Raw genomic sequence first — 24,969 nt, forward strand, 5'->3', positions numbered from 1 at the left:
TTAAAAGCGGGTGAAGGGAAGCCTTTATCCAGAGTCAGTACAATTCTCCTTAAAAGACCAGAAGCAAGCGGAAGCCCCAATATGGGGCAACGCAGCATACGTACCATTTGCCCTTGAGGGTGATGACAACCCATGGGTTCCCCGCCTCGTCAGTCTCCTTCTCGACATTTGTGTTGAAGCAGATGGCGCTCATGATGCCGTCTCCAAACTTCTCGTTCATGACAGCCTTATAGGCGTACCCGTAATTCTGCACAATCTCATACAAACGGTAGATGAGCGGCTCAACAGGTGGCATGGGCCCCGCACGACCACGGTCGGGGAAGGCAGTCAGCTTTGGTTTCAGGGACGCGGCGTCGACGCCGAGAAGGTCGGAGAGCTTTTCGACATCTTCGTCTGACGCCTGCACCTGGCCATAGAAGATGCCCGCCGTGGCAACCTCGCTACGGCCCAGGTGCTTGGCGATAGCCTCGAATGTGTGACCACTCTGCGCCTTGGCGTCAAAAAGGACCTGCGAGTGGGAGGGAAGGCGATCAGCCATTGAGGACTGGAAGTGAGGTTAGCCGGTGACCGCTCTCATCGGTGCACAGAGGCAATCAGCCCATGTGTTGATCGCGCCACTTACGTCGAGGCTTGCAAGCTTTCCAGACATTGCGGCTTGAGATGCGACCTGGGATGCAGTTGTGCAAAGTGTACTGTTGAATGAGGTCTTGAGATTGTATTTGGTTATAGCAAGTTACAAGTTCGGTAGAGATGAAGATTCGTCTCAACTGCATCGAAGAAACAAAGGCAAGATATAGTATATGGCTTCGGATATAACCTCAATTATGCGAATGACATGAGCGATATCCAAGTATGACGTCTCATTATATTACAAAGACTCAACTTACCGAGTCGTGCGGACACATCGCCTTCCGGACGTCATTTACCCAGTTTGCCCACGGGTAATGCGGGGTTGTGAGTTAACAGCAGTCTGATATGTGTCTCTCGCTCATCGTTACCGAGGCCGATGCCGCCCCGTCGGAGAAAACACGGCATTTCGGCTTCGCCCACAAACATTGATGTGCCGCCAATCACTCGCAGATCTCGATCAAAAGTCAATGACTAATTTGCTTCAAGACTCGTTATCTATTACGGCGGACCTTGGACACGCTCGCCTAAGCTGAAGCGGCCCGGTTGGTACACACAACCAAAGCTTGGCCGGGGCCGGACCCGGTAGGGTCCCGCAGAACCGGGGCTGCTGGCCTGGCCCGGCTCCCTTTTCGGAGCTCGCGCCGTTTCTACTGCCAGTAGATACTGCGCTCTAGGTAATCTACACACAATTGGTGGCATCTCCCATGTCGGGCCCTGATGCCCCCTGCCTCCCTTAAGCACTACGAGTTGTTTGATAACTGGTTTTCTCCGCCTATGAGCGACCATGGAGATTTTTGTATGATACGGCAATCTTTTTGATGACTGTACAACCAGTCTGTCAATAGAAGTCGTAAATTGGCTCATCGTTGCTCTGATTCGTGGCCAGTGTCTCGGCAGCGTGGCACCATTGGGCGGCTGTGCCCTGCGACACTCTCTATGCAGACGACTGCTGATTGTGTGGCTTACGTGAACCATTCACTCATACACATGTCGTGCATCGAGCGTCCGGAACAGGCTTTTGTGCAGGGACAAGATGTCACCCCCAGACTCAACTTTCATTTGAGGAGGCCCTAACGAGCCGTACTGGTTCCGGCCCGGAAGATAAGCCTTGATAGAGGATGAATCCTTTGTGTCGGTGCCGGCAACCCAAGCGAGGACGGTGTGTTGTATTTTCAGGCGAAGGGTCCATCAGGCAGGTACTGTCAAGTTGGTCGTGAGTCTTGGCCATCCCCGAAGATCCCACTCTTTCTTGGCACCCTTGAGATCATCCACGTTCAAGATATCGACGCCTTCCCTGATGAGTACACCCCAAATATGGTTTCTGATGCTGATAGGCCACGCGGGAAGATCCCAGTATCGAACCTTCAAGCCGCGAGAGTGAGCTTCTTTGACCTGGGCTTTCAGCTTCGTCATCTGGGCCTCCGACAGGTCCCCGAACCATACAGTACCAATCGCCTTCTTGAACGAAACACTGGTATAGTATGAGTTGGTTGGGTTAAAGTTATGGCTGTCGAGTTTGAGAAGAGGCGCATCGAAGAAGGTATCTCTGTAAGTCGGATCCTCGGCGACCAGCTCGAAAGGGGTGTTGCCAGTACCGACGACGGTAATGGGTCCGTAGTGAACTTTGCCATCAACGACCTTACTAAGCCATCCTCGCTCGCGCAAGGGCTCCAGTTGGCGCACTACCTGTAGCCAGGTTTCAGGACCACCTGTTTTCAGGTCCACAAGAAGTACCATTGTCTGTTCCGGGCTTGCCTCGTAAACACCTCGAGGCGACTGTTGGGTGGAGTTTTCGAGGTCCACATTACGTTCCTCCAGTAGACGAACGAGGGGATCGACGTAAAGATTGGTAAATGTCTTCTTCTCGCGAAGGGACCACTTGTTGTGGCCAACATACAACTCGGTGCCGTATAGCCACACGTCAGCCTCGATGCCAATGCAGCCTACTTGGAGAGCGTCATAGATCGGCCGTTTCCTCCAGTAGTCGTTGTGAGAGTGACAAGGGATGGGTTCGACGACGCTCGCTTCTTCGAACTCTTCGGACGCGGCGTCCCAAACTTCGCGGGCCACGAACAGAAGTAAGTTCAAGAGAACAAATATCAATCTGTTCAGGGATCAGTTAAACGAAACGCCTATGTCTACCCAATCTTGGTTTAGTTGAGTGACCTACAGCATGGACAACCAAACAGCCCCACACATGAACAAGGAACGCTTTTTTGTCCATGGCTTCGGAATCATATAAGCGGGAGGCAGTAACCCGTCCTCGGAAGTGTAGCTTTCGGCTGGAGTTGGCGGCACTTCAGGGTCCACGTCACTGGCGGTATCTGTTTCTTCCGAGGAGTCTCTGTATCGAGCCATTGCCGTACTGGTGTCTCGGAACCATAAAACACGGAAGCGGTCACGTACAGCATCCAAGCCAGGGCTACTGGGTGTGGACATTGTCAACGCCGGTGATGCTCAAGGTGTGTTGACACACTTTCGAGTCAATGGGAGAAAACAGGCGACCGCGTTTGGCGTCGAAGTATTGATGGGCGCAGTCGTCAAGGTAGTCGAGATGTTCTTATCGGAAGAACATGCCGAGATTACACCTAGGTAGCTGAGGATTGTCCCCAATTGGTGTCCTGGGCCTGCGGAGGTTGGAATGCTGAGACTTGGTATAATCTTGGAAGAAGTAAAGGTAGAGCGAAACTCGCAGCGGGGAGGAGATACAACTCTGCAATGTAAGTGTGGCAGTAGTGGTGGCTTTGTATGCATAAGGGCAACGTTGACAAAGGCTAGAGTCGAGGGATTCAACCGTTTTCGGAGAGGCCGATGGGAAAACAAGCAGCGGGAGAAAGACACGCCAAATATATCGGGAGCTATCGTGGTGGCTTGCAAGGCTTGTGTTGTTGCCTACTTTTAGAGAAAAAGGGGGGTACTTGGGCAGTGTAGCTACCGTGATCGACAAGGTAGGCCCAGGTCAGGGAGGGCAGGGCGGCTTGGGAAAAGCCACAAAGGTTAAATAAAACGGCAAGAGGATCCGAGCATGGTTAGACGATTGGGGGTCAAGGATGGTTAAGAGCAGACTTTTGGCAGAGCTGGCTGAAAGGGCCCGAGAGCGTAGATTGAGGATCGGGGAGGAGGGGGGGGGTGGGATGATTGGAGTGAGGTCAAGACGCCGGGTGATAGTCTTTGGATGAGAGAGTCCGATGACTGGGATCTGGTGTGTGGTTCAGAAGATGTGATGTCTTCGGTTGGGTCTGTCTGTCTGTCTGTCTGTAAGCGCGCGAGGTACCAGTCACTGAGCATGTTGCCCGTCGGGTGGCCTCTTAGCGGCTGGTTTCGTGCGGGAGAATGGCTTTGCGAAAGGGACCAATGCTAGTCAGTCGGCGGCGCACTCAAGCATTTCCAAGTCATCCTTGTCCCCGTCCCACGGCCAGGGGGGGAGGCTAAGAAAGAAACTCTACCATCCATCAGCTTACTTAGCTCGCCCAAACATGGTGGGAGGGCGCGGGACCCAAAGGAATGTCTCTGGCACCTCGTTTACTGGTTGATTGCTACCCTGTCCGAAGGAATTGCTCAGGGTCTGGCCCGGGGATGGATGGATGCAGCGGTGAGAATGGATCTGAATGCGCCGTGCTGTAGCGAGGTAGGGTGAATGTGCATCACCTAGCCCAGTTGTCTTGTGCAGTACATGAGGAGAGGTATTGTGTCAGGACGATGTGTGTACGTACCTCTTGAGGTAAGGGAATCCAGAGGGAGACCCTCAAGAAAAGTGAGGCAAGGCAGGACGAGGATGAGCATGGATGGTGGCCCTGCGAGAGCGCAGCAAGCTCCCGTTGTCGTTAGCAGCAAAACAAGAGCCCCCCGAACTAAGGTTATTCGGCATGCCCCTCAAACCAGAAGCAGAATCGCCGTGTCGGAATGCCTTAGTTGAATGGCGACAGTGAGTCGACTGGGGCCTGGCCAGCGGGGAACCCCTTGCTCCTTGGCAGACATGCTCTGCACTCAATGCCAGGTGATGAGTTATGGTGTTTAATGTGCAGTTGGACGAGAGGTGTTTCCAGCCTCCCCCTTTCTACCTTTTCCATAGTTCCCAACATCTACCTGTAGAGGGTAGGAAGAAACATGAGGTGCCAAGACAAGCCAGCGCCGCATAATGTACAAGAGGAAAAGGACTTGGGACGTATTGCTAGGCACTAAGCACTCCACGTGTGTGCCAGACAGAAGACGGATGGAAGGAGGGAAAGAAAAGAAGAAAAGACGATAATACCTGGGCCTCCAATCCAGTCCGGCAGCTGCGTCTTCTGGCACGGATACGAGCCTCTCAGTGGCCAATTGTCCATACTCTGCAACTGTTCCCGGCTGTCGTATCCCCCGCGTGGCCCGTGCAAGCGCTGCCTCGACCCTTTGTGGAACCGTCCTTTCTTCCTTGCCTTGGGTGGTGCGGGCACACACTCATTCGGTATTGTGGGCATATACGTACCTCATCGATCCAGGTACCTTCCTACCTACCCATCTGGGCACGTGGCGCACCTCATAGGCGGATAAACCGCCCAGATAATTACGTGCCTTCCAAATCTCGTCCTTTTCCACATACCATGTCTGTCACGCGCACCCTGTTTTCAAGTAGGTTCATCATCCCTTGCGGTGTTTTCCGCTGCCTCACCGAGGTGCATTTGGATTCACGTTTGGCGCCGCACCAGGGACAGACTGGACCATCCCCAAAAGCAAACACAGATCAAGTGCCCGACACTAAGACCGGGGGCCAGACCGGAACCGCCTATCACCAATGTCATCAGTTCCTCGTGACCCGGGAGGAGTGTCAACGCGGAGGAGTCGACAGCAATGTACTGTGAGCACAGACACGTTCGACGGTTAGCGATGCCGTGGGTCGCGCGGCACATCGCCAGTCTCAGTTATCCAGCCAGAAACACTAGCCCACCGCCTGCGCGCCCCGTTGCGATGTGTGTGCTCTCGACCTGACCTAGTCATAGGCTGGCCGCCTGACTGATAATGGTTCCCTTGAAAGAGAGCGATGGGCACGAAATGGTCAAGGCAAAGGAATACGTATGCAAACTCATCAAGCCGCCGACACTGAGACACGACCGAAAACATCTTCCAGCGTCACATATTCAGACCATCCCATACGGAATTCATCACCCTCTTCCCATGAGCCGTTCGATTCACCCGAAATGCGAAACAAAGAAGCCGAGTCTGAGCTTTGTTCGTTTTGTTTGGGACGGAACTCTACCTTCGTAGCAGCACAGCCCATCGCGTCGCAACTCCGGCCACCTTGTGCACCTGGTCATGGCGGCGTCTCCGGGACTGACTAGCTGACTGCGGCCCGCGTCATTCAGCTCTACAATCGAGTTCATGGTTTCTACACTGCCCATGCCCGTGTTGACTTCAGCATGCAGCGCACTCATTCTGCCTGCCATTGTAGAGGGCCGTACGCTACCTAGTTGAGGAGACTGAAATACTTGCCTATCAGGCGCCTTACTCAGTCAAACGCTTCGGCCAAGTTGCTGGTTCCACCATCCATTCAACTTTGACACTTGGTCTCTGACGGCTGACCAAGGTCTTGAGACGCCGCAACAATGCGAGCAAAACATGCCTGATCAAAGACTTGATATTTGATAGGATCAACACTCCTGCAGAGCGAGTTGCAGGGCGAATGTTTCGATCTCGAGCAAAGTTTCCGCTCGTCTATCGGGATGAAGCTAGCTAATTTGCTGCAGAACTGTCATTGATCAGGTGCCAAGATGCCAGATTGTGAAATTCCCGCTTGTGATCTCTTGGCTATGTGGATCGACCCTGGGGTCCTTGCGTGGAGACCCCTGTGACTGCTATACTCCTCTCTCGGGTCCTCGGCCATAAGGAGTTGGTTTCATTGAGTGGGACAAAACGCTTGCGGCCTCAACAGGCCTCAATCGTTATCGGATAACCTTTCCCTCTATCAGCGCTGACATAATCCAAAATTTTCAAACAGAAGTACAAGCCAGGACTCACTACCCGTGTCGCATCTCACATGTCGGCCTCATTTCACCAACGAAGCTTGACGACGACTTAAGCCCCCCTCTCTTTCTGGACTGAATCGTTAATTCACCGGTGACATCACCCCCAAAAATGCCTCACAAGCATACCAGAAGGGATCACGATCCTGCATCGTATGTTTCGCACGCTCCGAACCATTCGGCCCAAGCTGACCCCTTCGCTGCAGATTCGATCTCCCTCCGTCTCAGATTGCAAGGCCATTGCCCGTTCAACAGAGAAGCCGGAAAGCTCTGGCTGCCGCCGCGAAAAACGGCAAGAACGGAAAGAACCCAAAGACAGAAAACGATGGTATTAAAAAGAGGAAGGGTCGTAGCAAAGATGACGACGCACCAAGAGCGTTTAAGCGCATGATGGCGCTGGCTTCCGGCAAGAAGCAACGATCTGGGCTCGACAACGGCGAAACTGTGAATCAGAAGAAGAAGGCCGCCAAGAAAGCTGCCTCCGTCGCCGAAAAGAAAGACGAATCAAGCGAAAATGCCGAAAAGTCCGAAGTACCGACTATTCGTCCGGGTGAGAAGATGTCCGACTTTTCTGCGCGTGTCAACGCTGCTCTGCCACTTGCTGGCCTTGTCAACAAGACAGAAAGGGGTGGAAAGGATCCCCTGGGACTAAAGGTCCACAAGACGCGGAAAGAGCGCAAGATGCACAAGCTTTATGACCAGTGGCGGGAGGAGGAGCGGAAGATCCAGGAACAGAGGGAAGAGGACATGGAGGAAGTGGCGGAGCGCGAACTGGACGAGGAGATCAATGGCGGTACTTTTGGTAACTTTGGACAGACACCTGCTGCCTTCTACGGGTCCAATCAGGACGGGAAGAAGAAGAAGAAGAAGGGCAAGAAGGGCAAGGGCGCAGACCGCGAAGAGGATCCCTGGGCGGTACTCAAGAAGATGCGTGCAGAGGCCAAGGTGGGCCTCCACGATGTCGCCCAGGCGCCGCCGGAGCTTCACAGGGCTGGACGGGAGAAGCTCTTGGTTCGTGGTGCCGCCGTCGACGTGTCAAACGTACCAAAGTCTGCCGGAAGTTTGAGAAGGCGCGAGGAGCTTCAGGAGATACGGGATGAATTGGTCTCTTCTTACAGGAGGAAGAGGGAGGAAAAACTGGCCCGTCTTGCTGCTGAAACTTCCGCCTCAACTTCATAAGATACCCACATGAGCGCTGAAGTTACTGAAAACTATTTGCGACTCTCTCGGTGATTAGCTCAACTGTCGTCTATTTTGATAACTGAGAGGTTCGGCGGTCCAGGCCTGTGCACGACAAGAAATGGAAAAAAGACGGACCAACAATGCCGCATCACGTGCCCTTTCCCAGGCCTATTTCACCAATGTGTCTTATTAGATACCTCGGTAGGCATGTAGTACTTTCGATTCCAGCCACAACAACCCCGCCCCAGTCAGTAATTTCACCTTTCCTATCAAGGGTCTTTCCACAATTAGCTCCGCGGCGGCACCTGCACTTGCCAGTGCGTCCCCTACCCTCCACCAACTCCAGTCTCATCAGTGCTGGGGAGAAAAGAAAGGAAAAAGAATTTCCGACCAACCCAAACGTTTTGGCCATTTTCGAAAGGCTCGGGTTCGATTTTCCCTTGTCGACCTTTCACTCTCACCTCACAGTTTTTTCACCCTTCTATTCCCACCAGGTCGCCCACCCAAGAATGTCAAAAAATTGCAGACGACCACAATGTCTCGCGACCTTGAGCGACTGATAGAGTCACTGATCACCGACATTTCGTGCTACGGTGACTTGGGTGAGTGAACCCTGCCTGCTGCTTCACCGAGCGAGCAAACCAATCCTCCCTTTTCCATACCGTTCAGCCGCCTCTCAGTTACTCATACTGCGAGTGCAATTGAACCGGAAGATGCGAGCCTTATCGTCACTTCCAGCTTGACAGCGAGGATGCTTGGATCGCTTCAGCTGGTACATCCCTAGCTTCATTGCTAACAAGCAGCGTCAGGATGCACTGTGTCTCATGTACTGGAATCACTCAGCATATTTTACAAAGACGCCCAACCCGAACAAGATGCAGCTGCAGAACTCACTCAATCAAAATTTGCGGAGCCAAACCAGCTGCTTTGGTCGACGGCCTGGGATTGGCTCAGAGCAAGGAAGGACATCGCTGTGGGTGCGAATCGGAAATGGAACCACCTAGCTCTATCTGATGTCCTGGCCATACCGGACCCAGATTCTCATGATGGATCAGCTGACACTGAGACACCGCGAGGGGTTCCAGAGGGAGCGCTGAATATCCCTCAAACCAGCGAGCAACCCCAGACGACGGCAAGAAAAGATGTTCCCCGGAAGCGACCCCGGATTTATGTTGCTGAAGACCGCATGTGGGAGGCCATCGCCGGCCATGCGCCCGACTACCGAAGAGTTCCGAGACTGGAGTGGATGGCCCTGGTCGGCATTGCATCCACGAAGCAGCAGGGTATTTTGCAAGGCGATCTGGGCCGACTTGTTGGCCAAGACAAACGCTCGTTGCCCAAGAGAACCGATGCGCTCGCTGACAAGGGCTATATCTCGAAGCGTACGACCCTCGTCAGGGGCACCAAGACGAGCAAGATGTGGCTGACACGCTTCGCCCCTGCCCTTCCGACCAACCCGCTCAAAGCTACTGCCAACTTGCACACAACCGTTGACATGTCTCGGGACGCGCTAGCATGCGATTTAGAACCCGTCCCATGGCGCAACAGGTGGAACGCGGACTCGGTTGACTACATCTCACTTGCCCAGACAATCATGGCTGTTGTCAAGGCGTTCGGAATCATCAGATATCACGACCTACGTTGCAAGCTGGGTATCCTAGGCTTGAGATGGCAGATGAAAGTTGCAGCAAAAACTTGTCGCTTCTTTGTTCAAACTGGCGCCATTCAGTACGTCGGTGCCACCTTGTCTGGCAAGCTCTTCAAGGACTGTCTCAAATTCGATCATGACCTCACACATGAGGACTGGGCTGCGTATCTTGCTACGGGTAAACAGAAAAACGTATCGTTTTCATCCGCGAACTTGGTTAATGCGGATCTTGGGGCCGGTTTGGCGGACACAGCCGCGAAAGCCGACACCTCATATTCTGAATCTGGCGTCCGCCGCAACGCCAACAAGAAACACATCAATTCACGTTCCAAATGGTCTCCAGACAAGCCCCTGGTTACTACCGTCTTCGACAACATATCGGCTGCGGGTGCTGCTGGTCTTTCCAACAAGCAAATAGGGGACTCTACGCTGGGATCGTCATTCCGGAGGTATTTGTCCTCCATTTCGTCGACGATCTCTCTCCCAACGCAGCAGCCTAAGCATCTTGAACACTTCCAGGTAACGAGTGAAATGCATCGGAAGGGCAAGTCTCAACAATACCGCTACTTTGCGAGAGGCTCGCAGCGGGTCCCTGAGTCGATTGCTCCCGAGGATACAGTCGATGAAGAAATCTCTAACAAACACTCCACGACTGAAGTCGACAATGGTGATCGTTTTTCAGGGTTGTTTACTGACCCGAACGTTCTCCCCGATACTGCTCGAGCCGCTGCTGGCTTAGCAGCCCTCGCACATGTTTCTGGCAGGGGGCTGAACGCCATCTCAAAGAGAAAGGCCGAGTTTTTAGATTCACCACGGTCCAAAGAAAGTCGAGGAACAGCGGTTCGTCGCGCGAAGCGTATGAAGGTAGCTGAGCAGGCCGACGACGAAGCTTTGGACGACAGAGGCTTTTCGAAGAGGGTCAGCGTGGAACCGGAACCTGGACCATCCGCCAGAATGTCCACGCGGCGCGGCACAAGGGGACGACTCGCTGAAACGGAGACAACGTCCCTTATAATAACCCTTAAGATGGACCCATCGGTATTATCAAACGCCTTAGGAGCCACCGACACAAAAGTCGAAGTCTGTCCCGTTTCTGAAGACATCCAGGATGTCAGCACTATGGAAAGTAAGGATGCCACCAGCGCCATTTCAGAACAACCTACGAATTCGTCAGCACTGTCGGCGAAAAAAACATGCTTAACAGATCCCTCGATCGAGGAGATCACAGATCCCATCGACGCTCCAGAAGTTGCAGAATCGATAGTGGTGGCTTCTGCAGTCACGAGTGAAGATGTGAACGTGGACAATACCGATGTTGTAGACGAAGATTCGGCCGAAGGCTCGCCTATGAAGCGCGGAGGACGCCGAAAAAAGAAAGCGGCTGCAAAGCAATCTGCCCGCGGTCGCTCCAAGGTCTTCAAGTGCGATAATTGTGGTGGGACGTGGAAAAACGACGTTGGCATCAAGTACCATCTCGAAAAGTCGAAAACGACCTGCAACCCAAGCTATCTGCCGCCATTATCCGGGCCCCCTGAAGCTCTTTTTTCAACCGTCAAGCGTCCTACGCCAGCAAAACGAGCAGTCGCTGTTCCCCGGCAGATCAAGTCTCGCCACTCGAGATCGTCGGCTATTGCAGGATCTCTAGTCGATGACGACCAGGATGCAGACCAGGCGCCGGAGAATTCGATCTTGGTGGTTGACCCGGCTATCAGCACCGGCTCCTCCAGGGGCAGAAACATGGGACGCTCTGGATCGAGACAGCTCAACGCATCTTCGGAAACCAGACAAGGAGTGAGGAAGCGCATGGCGAGTCAGCGCCGATGCGTCAACCTTTCCTCGGTACCGAAGCCACCAGTGTCTTCAGTACAGGCGTCCATGAGTGGATTGATCAATGATAACGCCGGGGTCGTAAGAGATATGCCTGCAGAGCACGCGCCACTCCAGCCAACCTTTAAGAGGTCACAGGCAGAGGACGGACCAAACGTCGATGAAGCGCATGTGACCCCAGAACATTGCAACCAGTCTCTTTCAGGGATTTATGAGCCCGAACAACCGTCTCCGTCAATGTTAAAGAAGGCACGTGTCAGTTTCGGACGGAGAGACTCATCTCCAGGTCCTGCTAAGCCACGCCTTGGTCGGGATAGTCACAGTTCCAGGGCGACAGAATCCAGGAACACACACTCGCCAGTATTCGGCGCCTCCCAAATGTCACACGCCGAAGCGCTGAGGGCCAGTCTTACTGACAACGGTACTTTACCAGAACCCGACATAATGGAGAGGGCCCTCTTGTACATTCTTCGTGCGAATGGTGGAGTGTTCCCCGGCGGACAGTCATTGTGGTATGCTGTCATTGCAACATGGGAAACCTCTTTTGCTTCCGAAGAAGCTCCAGATCATCAACGTTACAAAGATGCTTTGGCCAGGTTGGCCAAGAAGAAACAAATTGCAGTCAGCACCCACGCCTTCAAGGACTCGAGAGGCATGATGGCCAACTACCAGCTAATACGAATTCCTGGAGTTGGAGCAACGTCTCCAGCGGGTGTGGCCATGAAAACCAACATTATTGCCGAACACCCAAAGGTGTACACACCACCCGCGTTCACCCCAAGAGCAGGGTTTCCCGAGGAACACAAATACGATGCTCAACCTGTCTTCTCCAGCCGTAGGAAATTGGTCCAGGGAATCGAGGTTCTAGATGCTCCTTTCTATGCCATCAAAGCTGCCAACGAGAGACCAGCCACACCCCCTGAAGGCTTTCAGTCCCCCAGGAAGCGCAGGAAAAGGATGGTCACGAAGGAACAGCTTACCCACGCCGAGGACGAAGGTCCAGACGGAAAGCGCAGAAAGGACATCTTTCGCATATTCACGGATGGACGGGCCGACCCGAGTGACGGACCCTCCGCCTCGTCGAGGGACGGAACCGGCGGCTTTACTCCTCGGCTTGTTTTCCTCAGTCCCAACGCCTACTTAGGGCAAGAAGTGCCAGAGGATGTTCGGCATGCATCACTGCCTAACCTACCGGATCCAGAGCCCACGTATCCCGCAACACAGGTGGAAAGCATAATGACGAGTAATTACAATATCACATTTGCCGATGCCGACATGATTGTGGGCAAGAACGGTGCATGGCCAGTACACGACAACAGCTTCTTCGAGACAGAGGATCGCAGCCTGACGATCTGTGGCTGGATGCCGGACTCTCGATGGTTTCTGAGACAGAACTTGCCGCACAGCTTGGCCGAGATGATCAAGTGGCGTGGTCGGCCCAAAGCCAAACTCCCCAGTAGCAGTCAGTACTACGAGTTTGCCGAGCAGGTCGATGCGTGTTTCGATTGGGAACTGTCTACTGAAGGCATGAAGCTCCTTCTGGCCGAGTCAATCGTGCCTGAACACATATTTATCCACCACGGCGTTGGCGACCTTCCGAGGGAATGGGAGTATCCAGCACTGGAGTGGGATCCCGCCAATCAGCTCAGCCCATCTGCTCTGTTCGACATACAGATATCGGAGCAGGCGACAACTGCAACTGACCATCTTTGGGGTGGCGAACTTGGTCGGCAAAGACGACGGAAGCGGCGGCAGAACAAGCTTGCAACCGAGCCAAAGGAGCTTGTCGTCGGGATTGATCTGAAGATCAGGACGCTAATCACTCTCCCCAGGGACGTGGATTTGAGAGACGTATCGAGACGGAATGCTGGGCTTGATGAGACGAATGAGACCATCTTAATAGCAGCATTTGTTGTCACGAGAACACTGCTGGGGGGCGCCGACCGAATCATCGAATGGGGCCTAATGATGACCCTGTTCCCTGATATGGCACTCAGCGCCATGCGACGATTCTGGTCGAAGGCTCGCAAGGACCGAGGCACTTTCATCAATCAGCTTACGGAGCGATTCCAGATTCAATTCATTGTTGCCTACGAAAACAACGAGTTCCCCCCCATCGACTTCGATGACTATGTCGATTACGATTGGCCGCGTCTAATCAAGTGGACGGCCGGTCTGATCGAGGACTCGCAAGAGCTACCAGCCAACAAGGCTGCCCTGGAACGCGGCTATTCTCTTGGGTCGGCATGGACGGACGTTACGAACTGGCGCGACGATTACTACAACTTCCAGATGTCTGTTTTCAATCGATTCGAGGCGGCAACCTCCCGCCCTGCGACCTGCCTTGTGGATGAGGACAATGAGTCGATGACAAAACCAGACGCCGAGGACCTCGTAACCGCCATGTCATGGCTCCGCTCCCTCTGCTATACACACCGAGATAGGTACGCGCCACAGGACATTAGGAAAAAAATGGCGAGCATAGGAGGTGGGAACGAAGACCGCATTCAGTCCTTGCTCGAGCAGGCGGTCGAGACCCTCCAAGGACAGGGTGTGATCACGGACAGCAAGCTCAAGGCCCTCGAGGGCCGACCGTACCGTCTTACAGAGACATTCCTGCCGAGGTTCATGAAGTGGACCCATGAGGTCAAATTCATCGATGCCGCCAGGTTCAAGTCTCAGCTTGACGTGAGCTTCCGACAAGGGGAGAAAATTCGTATCCCGTACGTGCTGAAGGACGGCGAGGTCATGGCGATGATGAATTTACAGGCCAGCGGGAGAGTCATTGTCACTACGGTGGATGTTCCGAGCATACCGCTGGGATTCGACCCGGGCAACTACGAAAGCCGGAAGTACCCCAAGTCGTACTACAACTTCGGTCTGGAGATTGCGCCCACAGGGACGTACGTCTATGACGATGACCTGGACATCCTTCGGCAGGCCAAGAGCGACAAGCCGCCAAGGGAGAACCACAATCGAGCGATACCGCTGTGGTCCGACTTCTTTGGAGAGATGGACATCGACCGGTGGTCCCAGGTTCTCGGCGCGGTTGCGTTTGTCATCGCGACACGGGGGCCTCTCGACGTTGCGTCCGTCTGTGCCGTGCTCAAACCTTACCTGCAGGAGTTCGAGGTGCAGATGGTGTTCGACTGGGGAAGACGCAATGGCGTGTTGAAGGGAATGGCCCTTGGGGCGAGCTGTACAGTTGACGAGTGGTGGTGGCTGCTCATTGGAAGACAGCGAACCTGTGCAGGATAGTGTCCGACAGATATGAATCCATAATCAAGGAAGATACTCGGCGAGCATTTCTCACCGAACGGTTCCATAACCAGCATCCCAAATGAGTGCTGGATCGAAGGAGAATTGGCATAGTAGGCGACACTTTGTATCAATAAATCAACATCTACGAGTATCTGAGCATTGAGACGTTGAGTTCGCAGCGGGTGTCAATGCCGAGCAATTATGACCGGACGCCAGCAAATAAATCAAAACACCTAGTCGTCCACACCGGGCTCTGGATGGGAAAAGGAGGCCCGGGTCCCACGACAGCAAAACAAAGACAAGACCAAGAATTCTCACTACAGATCAAGCAGAACTTTGAGAATCATGGCCAACAGAAGCACAACGAGAACCACAATGGCCCGGTCAATCCAGAGCGGCACACCCTCGTCGTAGGCACGGGCAACCGGAGGAGCTTGCTGCCGCACGCTGACATTCGGGGCCAGGGGCAACGAGACTGTCCTTGTAGGGGCGGGAACTCCCTGTCCTGGGCGAGCAGGAGGATACGATGTCGTCGCCGAAGGCTGCGAAGCTGGCAACGCGCTCGGAATAGTCGTGTTTGCCTCGGGCACCGTACGAATGAAGCCCTCTGCGAGCTCGGCGCTCTCTGTATCTACAGCCCCAGTCCTCGGTGTCGGAACCTCTGGTCTCTCGACCGCGGCCGCCGCTGTCGTGGTCGCCGTCTGAGCCCCTTCTGGACCCTCTACGGCCTTACTCATCTCGTCCTTGTAGCCCAACTTCAGCTCGGACGGAATCTCTACTTCGGCCGTGGAATTGGGGTCGGCATTGGCTTTCGCGGCCTCTTCGCACTCCTGGATTATTTCGAAATTGGTCTTTGCGCACGTCGGGCACTTGAATGCGTGCGACGCTGTAGCATGGCGTTTTCGCACGGCGTCGCTCGTCTCAAGACCACCTAGTTGTCCTCTGGGGTCCGTCTCCATGAAACTGCGCAGCCTAGGTATCGCATGTTAGTCGGTGACTATTTGGAGGTGGCGAGAAGGAGGGGGCGGGTGATGTACGCGACGAGTGCCGTCCTCACACCCCAGGCGGGTTGCCATGTTTCCTCGTGGTGACCGCTAATGCTCAGACAGATCTCGCGGTTGGTCTCGAATCGGCCGCTCGGTGTAAGGAAGCGGAAGCTCGGCGGACGAAGGGGGTAGGTGGGTGGGAGCACAATGCGGCCATGGTAAATGCCTTCGCCGTATGAAGAGTTAGGAGGACCTCGAAAGGTAAAGTGCCATTCGAATAGGTCTGATTCTATCGGGGTAGCCGTGTAATCCGGTGACGGGGCGCTGGAGAGTTCTTGAGCCTCGCGTACTGGGTCCATCAAAGAGGTTAGTCAGGTAACTGAGAAAAGGGGATGGGCCTATGGGAGTTATTACGTATACGCCGTATCGTAGGCGATTTGGAGTTGAATTTGGGAGTTGCCATGATAGACGCTTGGGTGATCGAAAGACCCTGGGTGAAAGTCGTGTTCGTGTCGAGATCGGAAGTATATGGTTTGAGCGTAGAAGCAGAGCGGGATGTCGGAGTGTGCACGACCGTGAAACGGGTGAAAAGAGCTGGGCAACTTTTTTGAGAGTATTATAAAGAATAATAAACAAGAGAAAGTCACGGAAGGCTAGCTCAAGTATAAGCCGAGGACTCAAAGAAAGGGTACGTATCCACGGTGTTGAAGGGATATTGGGTATTTGACGGGATAGGTGGCTATAACTACGGTACGTTGCGATGACTTGCGTAATTGGGGCTTATCGGGAGTAGACCCAACGTCGCGGACTGACACCGCTAACCGATGCCAAGGGGGACATGCCTTTGTGCAGTGGTCGGGTAGAAGATGGTCAGTGGGTCTAGTAGTCAGGACACCGGCCATGACACCGCTGCAGACCACCTCCACTTAGGTACTTAGGTAGGTAATAAGGTACCTACCTACCTCAGGGCACGTACCGAAAGCAGAGCCTGGGGACGCCTCCAAATGCACTTTTCGCCATTGGCTTGGCGTTGTTGCGTTCTGCATGGTCAGTTTGACTTACCTAAGCATCCAAGGCTCAAATCCGCTTTCCACACTATCACTCCCGAACGACGCTCTATCATCCGGCATCTCACATCACGACTTGAGCTTCTCGACGTTCTGTGCCAGCGAAGTTTGGAGCGCCCAGTGGACAAGGCGACAATCAAAGTCCGTCCGTCAACAGGATTCAAACCGATTGACCCCACGAGTGCACTGCTGACGATCGCAATTGCAGGAAATCCTCTCCCATTCCCCATCGAAGCGAACGAGACGCGCCGCAGCGAAACGACCACCTTCACCATGTACCCCGGCCCCAAGCCCCCGACGCCTCACGTCCCCGGCGTCTACCGCTTCACGGCAACTGCCCTGGGCGCCGGCATGTGGTTCTTCGTATGACCTCTCCCTCTACTTTTCCATAATCACCGTGAGAGCCTGTGGCATACTGACATGCTGCACTCTACAGCTGATGTACCGCGCGAAGAAGGATGGTTTGTTTGACCCTGCACCCAGGATGACCGTCATCACTCCTAATGTTCTGACTGATAATATACAGGACCTGTGTTGTTGGGCTGGAAGCACCCTTGGGACCACTGAAGTAAACATCCTGCGAGAGGGAATAGCTTGGGCAAGTAAATCGGGGATTTGCACAAGCGATGACGGCAATGGGGACGGATCTCCTACTCTAGAGCCTACAGGCGGATACGCCCATTTGGTGGGGGGAGGAATTGCTGTTCTATTACAGGTACACACTAAATCCACGACGGGCGCAAACCATTACTTGATCCATTCTACGTTCGTCTTTTCAGTTGCTGGGCTTCTCGAAGAGGTAGTGCGCCACGCCCCAGGTGTCACCACCCTGGTATGCGAAAAGCTCGGAGCATGCCATGTAGAAGATCTGCCACCGGTTGTACCACACGCTGGCATCCTGTTCCCCGTACGTCTCAACCAGGTGCGGCCAAATCTCCTTCTTGTGTGAGAGCATCTCGCTCAGCCAGTCCTGCAATGTCGATATCAGTTGCTGACCCTTCTTCACCTTACTTAGGAGTAAAGACGGGGAGAAGAGAATGGAAGACTAACCTCGCATGTCTTGGAGTAGTGTTGTCCGTTGACCCACCATTGCTTTTGGATCTTGAGGTCCTGTTGGAAGAAGAGAAGCAGGTCGGTGGATGGCATAGTACCTCCTGTGAAGAAGTGCGTCGTCATCCAGCCCTCCTCGCTTGGGTTTTCGAAGTCAGCAATGGCCATGACAGCACGAGAAAGTTGCTGCTGTCACCTACTAGTCATACGGCGTGGTTTTGTGGGCAAATATGTGAACAAACAGTTTGCCACCGGGTTTCAGAGCCCGCCCGACCTTGGCCATGAGCAGCTCATAGTTCTTCATGTGCTCGAACAGCTGTTGGACATTACATCAGCTGGAGTTTAAGCGCCGAGACTGGGTGAGCGATGAGGGATGCATACCTCGATGGAAACGACTCGGTCAAACGACTGTTGCTCGAACTCATAGTCGACTACGTTGCCCGTGATAACAGTGAGGTTCGTCAGCCCCTTCTCCTTGGCCTTGGCGTCGATGTACTCCTTTTGCGTCTTGGAGTTGGAAAAGGCCGTGACCTTGGAGTTGGGGAGTACCTCGGCGAAGTAGAGTGCACCTGATCCCCAACCGCAGCTGCGAGCATCGGGTCAGTTTCGGCTGTTTGACACATCTCATTCTCTCTCGACGGCAGCAGGATGTGAACAAGACGACAGAAAGAGATGACTGACCCAAGGTCCAGAATGCTCATGCCGTCTTCCAACCCACCCTTTTCGACATAGGTCTGCAGCATAGCCACCTCAGCCTGGGCCAGGGTCTCGCCGCCTTTGGGATATAGACAGCACGAGTACTTCATGCGGGGACCCAGGCAGGCGGCGAGGACGCCGGTTCCAACCTCGTAGTGTTGTTTATTAGCTGCGGCGGTCTCAATGGCGATGGGTTGGGTACGCAATTTCTCAATAAAGGTCATCTTGCGCTCGTATTCAAGGCTGAGAGACGTGCTCGCGATGGAGACAAGGCGCTCCTGAAGCTGCCGCCGAATGCCTATTCTGATGACAGCATGGGGCAGGTAGCCGCTGTCGAGAATCCAGTCTGGGCAATGGTGTTTAGAAAGTGCGTTCTGGAGTTATCCGGCGTGAGCGGAGCGTCTGGATATTGCTACTGACCCATATTCATTCTCAGTGTTGGTCGATGAGAAAACACCTGATGGCCTGTATAGTAATGATCAGGACCAGTAATGTGCTTGGGCCGTCCTGGGTCGTTACCACGATGTTTATCGCGGTCACCTTCGTGATCAGAGCTCGGAGCTGTTGTATGGTGTTATTCTTTGAAACCGGAACGGTGTCTAAGCACACAGGGTAGGAGAAAATGCAAGGCAACACAATGACGATGTTGAGCGTGCTATGGAGGGTATGTCAACAAGGCTCATTGGCACAAGATGAAGTATGATGCTAGCAGGCTGAAGATTAGATGCACATCAACGGTTTCCCTCAAGCAGTAAGGAACAGGTCAACACTACGTCGCTATTGTCTGGTTGGGGTGGTAGCCATGCAGCCTCGACCACCCCCGGCGGCTCGGAGCCGGATGACCCGCTTGGGCTAGCTCGGCGCCGGAATGCGGGTCATTGTGGATCATCAATGACACGTCTATTTTCCATTCACTTTTTCTGCGTTATCTCATTTGACTGTTATGGTCGATATCAAGAGGGGAAAAGCAAACTAGCACCCAATGTAGAAACGGTCATGGTAACTTTGGAAATGTCAAACAAAATGCCATTACTGCGCATGTATGAGTTTTTGATTTATTTTAATTTTAGCTCAGATGCAGAGTAGCCATCAGGCGCCCGTGAGGAGTCAGTAGCTCCGTTGCTATGCGATCTAACTCATTACAGACCTGACCAGCCCGAACGGAATGGCCTCGAGGCGGTCACGAAACTCATGCTCTCCTACATCTGCATGTTCTCCAAGATGATTTTGTACTCCTTCCTTTGTTTGGGTTTTTTCAAAACCCGTTCTTTGAAATGCCCCGCTACCCGAGCCAGTTTCTGGAAGATGTACTTTTCCGATGTCCACGCCGCTGCCAGGTAAACGCCGCCCAAGATAATCATAAAAATCTTGAAGTCCCAACTTGTCCTGGTCAGCTGCATCAAGTGCCGTACTGAACGCGCAGGCCCAAGAATCATGTACAATGTAATTAAAAGAGTTGTTGCAATTGTCGCCAAGAATGGCCCTAATAGCAATTAGCAAACTGGACGGTTGAAACGTATCAGCTGTACCAACAGTTCTTCACCGCCTTCTCTCGAAAAGGTGGGCCAGCGTTGAGCACCACTCCCGCTAGGATATATTCAAAGCAGGATACCAAGAACAAAACAGTGTTATCCGAATTCTTAATGTTGGACTTATCATGTTCAATTCGGGGTGGAATATACCTGTTTCTTGTGAGCAACCTTGGACATGCTTAACTTTACTAGCGGGGGATGGGGGCTTACCAAGGCTGCTCCCGCACAGCCATGTAGACGATCGCTTGTACCATGATGCAAATGGCCATTTGGCCCAGCAGCGGAATAAGCACCTTGCGGGAGACAAGATCTGCAGTTGGTCGTTTCTGTGACAGCACAGGGAACGGTCCAGCCCAGCTCACTTGACATACACGTTAGCATACCATTTTGAAAGTGTTCCTGTAGGCTTAACTTACTAAATATAGCAATCGGCAGAATCAACAGCAGATCGATAAATAGGAACTGTAGGCTGGTTAGCAGTTGCATATTTGCAGTGCAGCACAATAACGAACCTGAAAGTCACCAAGATTTGACGCCGTCGCATAGAGAAAACTGACAGACGTGAACTGGATGGCCGAGTACAAACTCATATACTTGAAACAGCTGAAGCTCGTCACAAGCGCAGCGCGTCCCTCGCTAAGATCAATGTCAGTGGGTGTCTCCAAGACGAGGTATTGCCACGCTTACCGGATGACCTGAGGCACACATCCAATATCGAAGACGCGCGATGTGAAAGGGGCCGCGACAGAAGCCTCCGCTTCTGACAGCGAAATACCGACGTCGGCCGCTTTGAGGGCGCCGCAATCGTTCGCGCCGTCACCACAAAATCCGCAACAATATCCAATACCTTGGAGCTTCTCAACCAGCTCATGCTTCTCATCTGGTGACATCCGCGCGAATACTCGACCACGGACAAGCATCTATGACTGTGAGCAGAATATACCAGAGTCTGGTCTGAGGAAGACGACTTACTCTCTGCAAAACCAACGGAGATGCGAAATCAACGATCCACCGGAAAACCTCGCCACTGACAGCCAATGAATAGTTACGAATGTCATTGATGTTGTATGCCAGGGACGCATCGACGTCGGCCGGGGGAGGCATTGGCTGCAAAGGTTAGTTGACCAGTGTGTCGACAATTGGAGATCTTTGCTTACCAGCAGGGTATCCGCATTCAGCTGGAATGCACCATTGTCAATACTTTCCCATTGAAGTCTGGCCTTGGGGTCACCGGCGTTGCCTACCAACAATTAGAAGATAGCCCTGACTTGGCGGAATTTGCTAATTACCTTCGGCGAATCTTGGGACAAAGCAGTGCGCCGTCTTGTTGATCAAATTGCATTCGCGAGCCACGCTGATGGCTGTCAAGATGTTGTCACCGGTTACCATAGTGGTGCTGATGTTGGACTCCAAAAGCTCGGTCAATACCGCAGCTGTGGTTGGTTTCAGCTTGTTCTCAAAAATGATGAAGCCGATGAACTCCAGATTGGACTCTGCCTCGTGCCGCCTCATTTTTTGAGCCTTCACCCAACTGAGCTTAGGGATATGTCGAGTAGCGCAGCCAATTACACGATAACCCTTGTGCGTGTAGTATGCGAGCTGTTCGTCATAGTCGATAGGAACTGTGTTGACGGAGAAGAAGTAGAGAGTTAGCAAGACTGCGGAGCCCAGAGAGATACCACTTCAATGGTGCTGTTGCTCCACGTACAACTGTCTTCGCGGCAGATCTCCCGCATGCATTCCGGTGCACCTTTGACGTATACGTCTCCACTTTGTTGGCCAAATTGTCGGACAACGACACTCGCCCTTCGAAGTTGAGAAACAAACTCAAAGGACCTCAGGATTCCAAGCTCAAACGGTGCCTATCGACAACTTTTAGAATCTTTTCGCCGGACATGAGCCTTTAACCTACCGATTGGTCCCGCCTCGCAGTGGTACGATGTAGTATATCACTGTGTTCAATGGGGGGTCTGGCGACTGATGGTGAGAGACTGCCTTGGTCTTGATCGTCTACCTCGTTGGGACGCTGTCTGCCTTCCTCGAAAGACCATCGTGTGAACTCGAACATCTTCAGATCAAGCGGGTCTCCCATCAGCTCGTCGTCGACAGATCGGAGCGAGTGGCAGGTTGCCATGGTAAACAAAGCAGCATTAAGCTTTGATGCCTGAGCTGAATCTCCGGCCTGGTCAAGTACCAGAGACGCCGGGTCTTCTAATACAGCTGTGAACTTGCCTGTCGCCGGCGAGACAACTCGGACGCCGAAAATATCCAACCCGTCTTCTGTGAGGGTGCCCGTCTTATCAAAACACATTATGTCAAGCTTGCCGCCGACGTTGACACGTTGAGGGCTGATGCAGAAGATTTGCTTTTTCTTGAGCCGGCCGAGCGCAAAGTTGGTGCCGATCGTGAGCGTGGCGGGCAGCGCAGGTGGTACCACAATAGTAATGAGATCCAGGGCGCGCACAATGATGAGGTGCCAGGCAAGGTGCAAACGCAGGAAGTTGATGAAAGACGCAATGAAGCCGAGCATAGCTACCACAGCCATGACACTGATGTATCTGAAAGAATCTCGGTAGAACTTGAAGCCGGAGGGTTTGGGGAAGAGCATGGATCGCACGAGAGAGCCCTTTGTGGTACTGAACCCGGTCCTAACCACAAGCGCGAGGGCGACAGCATCCCCGTCGCGGTCTTCTTGGGGACGTCGAGCACGAATGATCTTGGTGCCGCAAAAGAGAAAGTGCTTGGCAATCTCAGGCGATACTGTAGGCGCAGCCAAGTCGAGGTTGTACATGGTCTCGTCAGTAGCTGGGGACTTCGAGACAGGCACCGATTCGCCTGAGTCTTATTGTAAGCAACAGTCGCTAGTCGAATGATGAAATCCGCGTGAGTAGTTACCTGTGAGCATGCTCTCATTGACGATGCAATCGCCGCTGAGGAGTAAACCATCGCTTGGGAATTGGGTCAGGTTGGGGTCGCTGACTTCGTATACATCGCCGGGTACGAGCTCGCTCGAAGGCACGTATCGCCCTTTGGCTGTTAGAATGGTCTATAGGGCATTTGCAACGATTGCCATGAACGATCACTATGTTACTCACAGAACCCATTACGAAGAACTCGCACGTCGCACTCAAAGCGAGAAATTTCGCGAAGTCTTTTCATAGTCTGGACATATTAGCATATAAGGGAACATCAAATAGTGTAGTTTCCAACTTACTGCCCGGGTTTCGATGAGGGTTGTCGCGATGCTGCCGAATGACATCAAGAAGATGGCAACGGCGTAGTAGTAGTATTCGTCGAGAGACCAGAGAATCAGGCTAGCAATCTGGAATACGTAAAAGGGATGGAACACCTGAGAGCATTAGCAATCGTGTTAGTCGCCCAACGACATTGGATAAAGCCTACCTCATCCACAAGCAATTGCGGTATCGACTTTTGCTCAATGTCAATGAGGTTGTTACCAAAGACAACCTCTCGTACACCCTTCTCATCACTGTCTATACCGGCACGGGCGGCACGGGGATCGGTCCAGTTCGGATCCACCCATCCGTTGAACATGACAAACCTGTCCTTCTGCTGATTGAAGTACAGCCGAACGTAACGATAATTCAGCATTCGCAGCTCGGCGATGATGGGATCGTATTCATCGTCCATCGCATAGTCCTTTTCGTTGGAGCCAAAGATGGTGGACATGGGTCTCCCGTACATTTTCTTGTCCACGTCCATCACGACGAATTCTCCCCATTGATTCTGTGCAAGTCAAGTCAGTCATTTATTCAGCCGGTAAGGCGCAACGGTATCTTGCCTCAACCACCACCCAATCACACTCAGCTAGTGGGAACGGTTTCCCCAATAGCCTCACTTGCCAGCGAGGGAGCCATCTCAACAACAGCCATGCAAGACCAAGCGTTGAAAGACAGAGTGCTGCATAAGCGGCAAAACCTAAGCGGCTAGTTCGGAAGCCAGCAATGGCAACTGTCAAGTCCTCGTTCACCATGTAAACCTTCTGACTTAGGCGGTCTCCGCCCAGACTCTTGTTGGTCGTCGCACTGTCTCGACGCAAAAGGCGGGCATGGACCGAGGATCTCGAGTGTGTCGAAGACCGCCGATGTTGAATCATGTAGTCGTTAACTTCATTGCCGTTCTCGACGTCGATGTCGCTTTCGTCCTCGTCACCAAAGGCAAAATCCCCGACGTCGGACAGACTTCGGCGTTCGTCTTCAAACGAGGGAGAGGGAGAGGGCTCGTCCTGGTAGTACGCAAAACTCGTCGTGGAGTCCGCACGAGGTCGGCGATGGGAGAAAGCGGAAACGCTGGTGGGAAGACTTTCGGCGATCGGGCCAGAGAAAAGCTATGCGCATCCATGGTCAGCATTGACGGGTACTTGGTGATGCGTATAGAGGACAGCTGGTCTAACCTCATCATGTGCCATTTCCACCTCTTCAAATATGCTCGTACTGCTCTGGTTCGAGTTGAGCCGGTACAGCGGTGCGTGGCCGTTTCTCGACGCTGGCGAGGCACGCTGGTGCCCATTCTCCCTTGGAACCGACATGTTGGCGACTTTCTCAGTGCGACCTAGTCGCTGCAACGGAATGGAGCTTTCCAGCTCGAGGGATACGAAGCGAGTGTATTTGTCGAGCGATAGGATAAAGATTCGGCTGAGGAGGGACTGTGGTGTACGCGAAGAGGACAAGGCGCATAGCAGCAAGTCAAGAGATATGGCCGAGGAAGCTTGAAGAGCTGCGACCTATGCAGCTGCAGGGTTCGATGGGAACGGTGATGATGACGAACTTTGGCACAGACGAGGCAAGACGCAGATGTCGCGAGGTCTGGGTCAGCGCTATGAAGTTGGTTCTGCGACTCGAGCTTGCAACTTAGCAACGAAAATCAGGTGCAGTCGCCGCCCCATTGAATTACACTGATGGGAAGTTAGCGCTTCAAAAGTACGTCGCGTGTGGTACAAGTACGGACCTGAGGTTGGGAAATCTACTGGCAGGATGAGGTACCTACCTAGGCACCTAGCTGCTAAGTTTGGAAACTTGCCCGCACGAAGGGGGAAAGAAGATGCCTGATTGGCCATAGATAGAAGCGGGTCTC

At 53.2% G+C, this 24,969-nt stretch overlaps 7 protein-coding genes across 7 annotated transcripts; 3 read left to right on the plus strand and 4 right to left on the minus strand.

Moving 5' to 3' along the window:
- Positions 1-649, minus strand: CH63R_04474 (Cyanate hydratase; the record flags this gene model as incomplete). The annotated part of the gene is made up of 3 exons (XM_018299449.1): positions 1-22; positions 105-544; positions 623-649. The coding sequence occupies 3 exons, from the start codon at positions 647-649 to the stop codon at positions 1-3; spliced, it is 489 nt and encodes a 162-aa protein (XP_018160695.1).
- Positions 650-1,818: 1,169 nt separating this feature from the next.
- CH63R_04475 (uncharacterized protein) lies at positions 1,819-3,069 on the minus strand (the record flags this gene model as incomplete). The annotated part of the gene is made up of 2 exons (XM_018299450.1): positions 1,819-2,734; positions 2,801-3,069. The coding sequence occupies 2 exons, from the start codon at positions 3,067-3,069 to the stop codon at positions 1,819-1,821; spliced, it is 1,185 nt and encodes a 394-aa protein (XP_018160696.1).
- A 3,669-nt stretch (positions 3,070-6,738) lies between these two features.
- On the plus strand, positions 6,739-7,805 carry CH63R_04476 (Urease accessory protein; the record flags this gene model as incomplete). Its single annotated transcript, XM_018299451.1, has 2 exons — positions 6,739-6,779; positions 6,833-7,805. The coding sequence occupies 2 exons, from the start codon at positions 6,739-6,741 to the stop codon at positions 7,803-7,805; spliced, it is 1,014 nt and encodes a 337-aa protein (XP_018160697.1).
- Positions 7,806-8,343: 538 nt separating this feature from the next.
- CH63R_04477 (Tfiiic transcription initiation factor complex subunits tfc3) lies at positions 8,344-14,541 on the plus strand (the record flags this gene model as incomplete). The annotated part of the gene is made up of 2 exons (XM_018299452.1): positions 8,344-8,410; positions 8,618-14,541. The coding sequence occupies 2 exons, from the start codon at positions 8,344-8,346 to the stop codon at positions 14,539-14,541; spliced, it is 5,991 nt and encodes a 1,996-aa protein (XP_018160698.1).
- Positions 14,542-14,861: 320 nt separating this feature from the next.
- Positions 14,862-15,993, minus strand: CH63R_04478 (Ubiquitin-conjugating enzyme; the record flags this gene model as incomplete). The annotated part of the gene is made up of 3 exons (XM_018299453.1): positions 14,862-15,516; positions 15,582-15,879; positions 15,945-15,993. 3 exons carry the CDS (start codon positions 15,991-15,993, stop codon positions 14,862-14,864), a joined length of 1,002 nt encoding a protein of 333 aa, XP_018160699.1.
- A 403-nt stretch (positions 15,994-16,396) lies between these two features.
- Positions 16,397-17,164, plus strand: CH63R_04479 (uncharacterized protein; the record flags this gene model as incomplete). Its single annotated transcript, XM_018299454.1, has 5 exons — positions 16,397-16,399; positions 16,461-16,468; positions 16,606-16,960; positions 17,034-17,058; positions 17,124-17,164. The coding sequence occupies 5 exons, from the start codon at positions 16,397-16,399 to the stop codon at positions 17,162-17,164; spliced, it is 432 nt and encodes a 143-aa protein (XP_018160700.1).
- A 208-nt stretch (positions 17,165-17,372) lies between these two features.
- CH63R_04480 (Cation-transporting ATPase) lies at positions 17,373-24,424 on the minus strand (the record flags this gene model as incomplete). Its single annotated transcript, XM_018299455.1, has 22 exons — positions 17,373-17,567; positions 17,648-17,786; positions 17,848-17,963; positions 18,029-18,233; positions 18,329-18,689; positions 18,764-18,904; positions 19,877-20,025; positions 20,086-20,236; positions 20,292-20,337; positions 20,388-20,511; positions 20,563-20,795; positions 20,848-20,982; positions 21,033-21,115; positions 21,165-21,533; positions 21,584-21,737; positions 21,788-22,710; positions 22,771-22,908; positions 22,971-23,037; positions 23,090-23,224; positions 23,278-23,622; positions 23,735-24,223; positions 24,290-24,424. The coding sequence occupies 22 exons, from the start codon at positions 24,422-24,424 to the stop codon at positions 17,373-17,375; spliced, it is 4,833 nt and encodes a 1,610-aa protein (XP_018160701.1).
- Positions 24,425-24,969: the final 545 nt, after the last annotated feature.

The sequence above is a fragment of the Colletotrichum higginsianum genome, chromosome 3, assembly GCF_001672515.1.
Source record: "Colletotrichum higginsianum IMI 349063 chromosome 3, whole genome shotgun sequence".
Lineage (NCBI taxonomy): Eukaryota > Fungi > Ascomycota > Sordariomycetes > Glomerellales > Glomerellaceae > Colletotrichum > Colletotrichum higginsianum.